Genomic DNA, 8729 nt, shown 5'->3' on the forward strand with positions numbered 1-8729 from the left:
AAACTTAATTACGTGTATTTTATAAAATACGTATTTTTTTATAAGGTGAATCATGCAAGAGACAAAAAATTTAAGACGATATATCGAAAGAATTATATTTTTATATAATATTTTTAATAAGTTGGAATCATCGATCGGTAGATGGATGTTGATTTATACTCTTGGGAATAATATATATGAAAGTGTCGTCCATTGTGTTCATAATGTAAATGCCTAATCTTTATGAGCATTATACAAAGCAAGAATTCTTTTTAGTGACACCCATATTTTTATAATTAATTCTCCCATCTTTTTTATTTTCTTGATATATATATACATATATATATATATATATGTATGTATGTATATGTGTTCTTCGTGTTGATCTTATCGCGAATCTTGATCTTGAATTCTTGAAGACTTGGTTCGAAATCGCTGTTTTGATCGGGGAAAAGTTTTGGGTTTTTTTGATTTTGACAGAAAAGTATGAATACTTTGAAGATTGGGTGTAACCATGAAATGGTTTACAATATGAAAAGTAGAGAATTTGGTGGTGCAACACAACAACAGCCATGGCAAGTTGGAATTACCATTTTGCCTTCAGAAATGGAGGCAAAAGAGACTCATCAGGATCATCAACAACAGCAACAAGAACAAGATCATCAACGGCAACAGATGATAACTTATAGACAAGAAAATTCATCTTGTAGTAAGACGATCATGGAACAGATCGGATCGCCATCTTCTGCGCTTTATGCAACGGAAAAATACTTGGGGTTTTCGCAGAACGGTGTTCATCTATCTTTTAATGACGAAACTGATGTTTCTTCTGTACCCCAGATGAAGTTTGATGCTTATATGCATCCTCTTGAAAAACCTCGAGATAGTTTCAGCTTTGGTTCTTACGAGAGACCGTACAAGATGAGGTGCAATAATCCATCGGAACGGGATCAGATTATGGAGCTAAAAAGAAAGCTACTTGATGAATCTGATACTTCTGATTGGAGACAATCACAACCCTCTATTTGTTATGATGGAAACCAGGATCTTGGGGTAAGTTTTCTATTTAGTTTCTTGTGTTTTTGTTTACTTTTTTCGGTTTTTGCTGATAAAATGTTGCTTTCCTTTTGCAAATAGGGTCAATTTGGTCATTCTGGGCAGACGGGTAGACCGCCTTCCGGACAAGTTTCGATCAACTGTGCGAATCCTGGAACTGTTGGTACGATTATGCCGAGTAAGACACGAATTAGATGGACTCAAGATCTCCATGATCGGTTCGTGGAGTGTGTGAGTTGCTTAGGTGGTGCTGAAAGTAAGTGAATTCTGTATAAACACCTCTTTAGTTTTACCATTCATTCACATGTGAATATTATTAATCTGTTTAGAACCTTTTTCATAGAGGCAACTCCCAAGGCAATTCTGAAACTGATGGACTCCGAAGGGTTGACAATCTTTCATGTGAAAAGCCATTTGCAGGTACCTGTTAGCATCAGATAATTAAATCTAGTTTCTAGTTTAAGAACTTTTCTAGTTTTCGCTTCTGAATCTTGAGTTCGATCTGGTTGCTGTTTCAGAAATACCGAATAGCCAAGTACTTACCGGAATCTGCAAAAGGTACCGAGAATTTTGTTGAATCGTGGGGTTCGTCTTAAGTTCTTATTGTTTAAAGTGCACCTAATGCTTTATGAAATGCATTCTGACCAGGTTTCTATTGTCTGTAGGAAATTCTGAGAAAAGAACTAGCATGGATACCATATCGCAGATCGAGAATATTACGTAATGTTTAGATTTTCTGTCTTAACTGAAATTCTTTCTTACCGTACTGCAACAAAATCTGGTTTATAGGACACCAACAATGTCTAAGACCGTTTTATAGGTCCAAACAATAGTGTCATATCTAAAAGTGATGTAATAAGTTTATAGAATGTTTTTGGCCATCTTAACATTTTTTTGAAACATTTTTAAAATAAAGTGTTGTATGAGCTATTTTATAGGACACTTTGGATAAGTGTCTTATAAACACATCTTTTTATAAGACATTTTCTCAAATAGTGTCCTATAAAATAGTTAATACAATGTTGTAGCTTAAAAATGTTCTAAAGAGCTTATTAAGACGCCCAAAATCATCCTATAAACTTCTTTGCAACACTTTATACAGGACAATATATCGTTTTGTTTAGTCCTATAAACTTATTGCAACATTTTTATATAAGACGTTTATCGTTTGGTTCTATAAACTTATTGCAACACCTTTATATTGAACCACTTAGACAGTTTTTAACGTCTTATAAACCCAATCGTGTTGCAGTGCAGTGCCTTTTTTTTTTTAGTGGCTTAATTTTACCTGAAATTCTGGCTTATTCATCAGTGGCATGCAATTTAAGGATGCACTGCAAATGCAACTTGCTGTACAGAGGCAACTCCATGAACAGCTAGAGGTATGAAAACTAGTTTGTATTTTGAATTCAAAATATGCAATTTTGATGTAACATTCTCGACCAAATATCGTCTGTTATATCCACACCCGTATTCACAAATATATAACACGTCTTATAGAGGATTTATTCGATCCCTTGTAACACCAGTCCCGCTAAGCCAATAACTTCGAATTCAACTTAAAGCCTGATAAAAGTTATTGGTAGCCTACAACTTTGAGCTTAACAAGTTGAATAAATTTTGTTTCGCGTCTCAGATTCAAAGGAACTTACAGTTGCGGATAGAAGAACAAGCAAAGCAACTAAAGAAGATGTTCGATCAGCAACAGAAAGCTAACAAGTCCCAGAATTCAGAAATCACATCGTTACATGATGATCACCACGCCATGAATCTTGAAGACGACGATATTTTGAATTTGGAAGTTGATTCCGAGAATACCCTTTTCCCATCGAAGATTAGTTAGATTTCCGTCTGGAAGTTAAGCTAAAAACATGTTTGATCGAATATCCATTTGTGTTTAAGAGTTGCGGCAAAATGCACGAATTTAATTCCCATTTACATGATGATCAAGAGGCAAAAGTTGCAGCTGACCAAAGAGAAGCGCTTTTCTGAATCAAGTTCGAAATCCCGATTGTAAAGCACCGTGTGTCTGTACTAGATGACTACACTGTTATCTTGTGTACAAATAAGATCTGACAATCAATAAGAACTATATGCAATTCATTTTGAGATATTAAGAGGTGAAACAAAACCGAAAAGGAAAAACAGACGATAAATTTAAATGATCCAGGTCTAGCTGATGTGAGACTCCAACACGTCCCTCCAACGGAGGATAGACAGGCACAAACAGAGTGGTGAGAGGGGGCTAGAAAGGAGCGAGGGGGTTAGATTGCCCAGTTGATCGAGTCCTAGAGTGGTTGACTTTGGCTCTGATACCATGTGAGAATATGTGAAACCCCCGGATTAGTCTCCGAAAGAGCCCTTGAGAAGAAATAGTCCAAGTCTAGCCAATGTGGGACTCCAACACGCCCTTTTTCCAATGGAGGCTAGACGGCACACATTGTCCCTGAGTGTTGAGAGGGGGCTAAACATGAGGGGGTTAGACGAGTACAGATTGTCCCAAAGTGTCAAGTCCTAAAACCTTGTCTATGTGCCATTTGAGAATATGTAAAACGCCCATATAACTCTACAAAATAGCCCTTCAGAAGAGAAGAGAAGGGAGGTTCAAACATATAGAACGAAAAAATGGTCGAGTCTAGCCCAAAAACGAAGTTATGATCATGTACCAATAACGCAATTCACCCGTTATATGGTTTTGGAATTCCCTTACGGGATTCTTAGAAAACTCATGAAATATAGCATGGTCACAAGTTAGAGATTAGGATCACAGCTTTCTTTTGCTTCGATCTTAATGATGAACAGTAGTTAAAAACTCGACTTCCTTGAAAAATTCGAACTTTGTCAGTTTAGAAACTTGGAAGATTTCCGATACTTTTGAGAAGGATGTGTAAGAACGATGATTACAAGAAGAAGATATTTCCGGCATTGTAAAACAATGTACTATAATCATTGTTAATGGCTTAATGACAAATGAAGAAGGTTTCTAGATACCAACAAATGATGATGTCAAAATCATGGCAAAAGACCTTGTAATCATCGTTCATAAAGTCCAAACAGACAGACAGAAACTGGCACTAGCTCATTTAACAGAGTTCTAGCTTAATAACCTGCTTTGTTTCAGCTATATTTATTGTCTTTAAATCGACACGAAGATAAGCATGCCGCCCGGATTCAGGTTGGCGCTGTGATTACGTGAAAATAATTATTTACAAATACTAAAACTAAAAGATCGAATCGAATGTAGTCAAGAACTTGATGATTTGTTTTCAAGTGTTAACTCTATGCTGCTGCTGCTGAAAGTCAACTACTTTTTTTCTGAAAAACCCCATTCTTTCCCTCGATCGGATGGAAGAACCTTAGGGCATGTTTATTAGCAGCTTAATGAGACTCGTAACTTATTCCTTCAGCTATACATGATTGTTTAGTAGTGACTTATTGATATAGAAAGTGGCTTATACAGTATGCTTCTAGGGGAAGTTTTATGCAAAATGTCAACCTGTCCCTCCCAATTAAAAAACAAGCTCCTTCCATCTATGAACAACCCCACTTCCCGATCTATATAGAGAGAGAGTAATCCACACACACAAACTTATCCATGGTTTTCCATTAAGTTCTGTATGGAGAAGTTGTTTGTGTCGAGCAATCTGTCTGTATAGGTTGAGAAAGATTTTATTTGGGAGGATTTTTTAATAGATGGAAGGAGTGCATTTTTTAATTGGGAGGGATGGGTCTGGAAAAAAAAAACTTTGGCTTTTTGCATAAAACTTCGCTTAGAACCATGAATAAGCCACTTTCTATATCATTAAGTCACTACCAAACAATCATGTATAGTTGACTGAATAAGTTGTGAGTCTCATTAAACTCATTAAGCTGCTAACAAATAGGCCCTTAATGAAAAACCAATCAAGCAACCCCTTAATTAGGTAGCCCTTGGTCAATTCAGGAATCTAGACAAATTCTTGTTAGAGTCCCGCATCGGCTAGACTTGGACCAGTTCACCTCTACATATGTTGGAACCCGGGGCTCTTTTGGAGATAAGTCCAATCGGGTTCGACATAGTTGAAGTTGAAATATGGAAAGTATAAATAGGAGTGTCTCCAAGGCAATATTGAAACCGATGGACTCCAAACCGAAAAGGATTAACAATCTAATGTGAAAAGTCATTTACAGGTACTGATTAGCATCAAACAAATCTAGCTTTTTGTTTAATTATAAGCACTTTTCTACGTTTTCTCTTCTGAATCATGAGTTATGCTACACTTTCAGAAACAGAATACTCACCAGAATCAGCAAAAGGTACGGAGAATTAGATCGGATCATGGAGTTCGTCTTAAGTTATTTTCGCTTCAAGTTCATCTAAAGCTTTATAAAATGTATTCTGATCGGACCTCTATCATCTGCTGAAAATTCTGAGAGAAGAACTAGCATGAATACCATATCACAGATCGAGAATATAACGTAACGTTTAAACTTCCCAACTGAAATGAAATTCTTTTTGTCACCTTGAAATCTGTCATAAAACACCATTCAGTTACTTGTTTTTTACCTCAAATTCTGGCTTAATGGTTCATCAGTGGCATGCAATTTAAGGATGCACTGCAAAGGCAACTAGCTGTACAGAGACAGCTCCATGAGCAACTAGAGGTATATATTGCAGACTAGTTTCTATTTTGTTGTCAATCTAATAGAAATTTGCCTCCCATCTCAGATTCAAAGGAACTTACAGTTGAGGATAGAAGAAAAGGCAAAGGAACTAAAGAAGATGTATGATCAGCAAATGAAAGCTAACAACTCCCGGAATTCGGAAATCACATCCGTGGAAGTTGATTCCGAGAATACCCTTTTCCGATCCAAGATATGAGTTGGTTATCCATTTGTGTTTACATGATTTAGAGCAAAAGTTGTAGATGATCTTTGAATGAAGTTCGAAATCATGATCATTGTAAAACACGTGTGTCTATACTGTTAAAGTCCGAGGTCAGCTAGATTTGGACCATTTCACGCTTCTATATATGTGTGGACCCCTTTTATCGAGCTTCAAAAGGGCTTTTTAAAGAGTAATTTAATGGGGTTATATACGAGATGAGTTTTTGGAATTCCCTTGTGGGATTCTTAGAGAACTTACTAAATTTATCATGGTCACAATTGATTCTAGAAACAGATTTAGAATCATAGCTTTCTTTTGCTTCTTAATGATGAATAGTAGTAAGAGGTTGTTTGTTTTTCTCTTAATAGTTCCATTAAGAAGCAGCATCTGAATCATTAAGAACCGAATCTTGCTTGGCAAAAAAAAAGTCTTGCCTCTTAATGGTTCTAAAAGCCTCTGAATGATTTTTTATCCTGAACCTCCCTTAACCATTAAGTGTCATGATTTCATTGTAAACAATTATCAAACCATTATATTTTATTTTGCATTATATCATGAAATATTTAAGGAGATAGATTTTGGAAATTTTGTATTTATAGAGTTGCTGGAGTCCCAGATCAACCAGAATTTGACTCTTTCTTAATCTAAAGATAGACAAACAAGAATGCCCCAAAACTTTGAATTGGTCAACCTAAACCGGGCCTTGGACTCACTAGGCCCAGGTTTTTTGGGTCGGGTATGGGTTTTTTGTGTCTTTGTTGCTACGTGCGCATACACAAGTCGTACTCGAAAAACAAGATAACTCTTCACGCTTGCTCAATAAATCACCAAGTTTTGTCGACATGTAGATTTCAAAACAATTAGCAATTAAGTTCAAAGAATCACCTCGATTTAAGTTACGAATGAAAATTTACGACCTCCGAAGATGCTATTACATGTATAGCCATTTACAGACAAAAGTTAACAGTGTCAAATACAAGACCGAGTCCGTAAGAGAAAAAAACCATAAAGACCAAAAATATAATAAACAAACTATAGAGACGATATTCAATAATTTCAATACGGTACAGGGACCAAACATAGGTGGATCCAGAAAATTTTCAAAGTGATACACCAACTAAGTGTCCTAATATAAAATAAATGTTAATTAAAAAATACGGTTTTATCATACATACATACAATTAATGTTAAAAATATGGCATTTTTGATTTACGTTAACATAAAAAATATAATTAATTTAAAAAATATGTAAGAGTATAAAATAGATATTGAGAAAGGAAGGGAATTAAATTAAAAACACTAAAATATTTTTGATTTACTTGATTAATTATTTTTTAATTAAAATTCATCCATAATTGTAATCAATCAAAATTAAGTATTTATTTTTTAGATTAAAAAACATGATTTCCGTATTACCTGCAGATGGGTGTGTCTGCTCGTAATACCAACATCATGTTTTATTATTATTTTTAATAATAAAACATTTTTTGGTATTGCCAGCGGATGGGGGTGTCAGTTGGTAATACCAAAAAAAATTCTTTTTTTAATTTTCGATGGATTATCGACGGATACCCAAAACGAAAAACAATATATATATCATCTTCATCTGTCGGTGATTAAATACATAGTTTTCGAAAAATTGATAATAAAAAGGTAATTGACCAATAATAAAAAATTATTTATAAACAAATAAATAATTACAAAAAGGAAAATTCAAATTAATTCCAAATTCTACAAACCAAACATGATTTATAACATAATGGAATTCAAATCCAACCAAACACAAAAGAATTCAAAATCTATTCCAATCAAACTCTAAATCACTAAAAAACAATCCTACAAACCAAATGCCCCTTTGTTATTCGGGCTTCTAAACATTTGGCTATTAGTTAACTATGTTCATGAAACCTCAGCAATTCTCAAATTTTACAATTTAATAAGATGAAATAGCTTGGTTTAAGGGTTTTTTAAACTTGAAATCAGTTATATTTAATTCAATACTAGGTTTTACTGTTTTAATTTTAGAAAACTGGTTCTAATTTTTTACAATGCCAAATTTGAACCTACCGTATTTCACATCAGCCACGAACTAGTTTTAAGGAACTGTCAGTTACAATTTTTAAGTCACCTATCGTATCACAACATTAAACATGTTGGGTTTGATTTTGTTATATACCATTAAACTTTTGGATTCATCCCCCCAAACCCGTCAAAAATTAGATAGGGTGAGGGCTGAGACAGTCGGAGTGTCGGACAAGGGCATAACATGGAGCAGGGGTCAAGGACGAGGGTGCATTTCGCCACCCCATTACTATCCCTTGTTTGGTAAATGATTTGAATACAAAGTTTACAATTTAAAAGAGTTAGGGGTCGTTTATCTATAAACACTTACCCGGTAAGTGTTTATCGTAAAATTCAACAAAATCATTTACTTGTCGGATAAGATTTTAGCCTACCAAAATGACATGACATCGTATGTAACAATTTAACTTATTTGTGCTAACTGTGGTAAGAGTCGTCGCCATCATTTACCGGGTAAGACTCTCAGTCCTTGCCTTTGTTTTTACCGAGTAAGATTCTTGGTCCTTGCTATATTCATCCGGAAAAATACTGTGATTTGATAAACGCTTACCCGAGTAAGTATTTGGTAAACAGCTCCATAGCTTAATTAACAATAAGTCTTAAATGTAAAATGACCAAAAATAATAAAAAGATTATAATTTGACCCGTTTCGTAGACCCATTAATCTCCGGATCTAATTCGGCAACACCACCCGACCCGTCCAACAATTATCAAAATGGGTTATTTGTGGTCGTAAAAATCCACA

The 8729-nt window shown here is 34.9% G+C and overlaps 1 protein-coding gene across 1 annotated transcript; it reads left to right on the plus strand.

The window, feature by feature from the left end:
* The first annotated feature begins 394 nt into the window (after positions 1-394).
* Positions 395-3146, plus strand: LOC112513245 (two-component response regulator ORR22). Its single transcript, XM_025119455.1, has 7 exons — positions 395-1032; positions 1117-1291; positions 1379-1455; positions 1554-1593; positions 1701-1755; positions 2348-2417; positions 2672-3146. Exons 1-7 carry the CDS (start codon positions 466-468, stop codon positions 2876-2878), a joined length of 1191 nt encoding a protein of 396 aa, XP_024975223.1. The 5' UTR covers positions 395-465; the 3' UTR covers positions 2879-3146.
* Positions 3147-8729: the final 5583 nt, after the last annotated feature.

This window comes from Cynara cardunculus (assembly GCF_001531365.2).
Source record: "Cynara cardunculus var. scolymus isolate 2C chromosome LG 5, CcrdV1, whole genome shotgun sequence".
Lineage (NCBI taxonomy): Eukaryota > Viridiplantae > Streptophyta > Magnoliopsida > Asterales > Asteraceae > Cynara > Cynara cardunculus.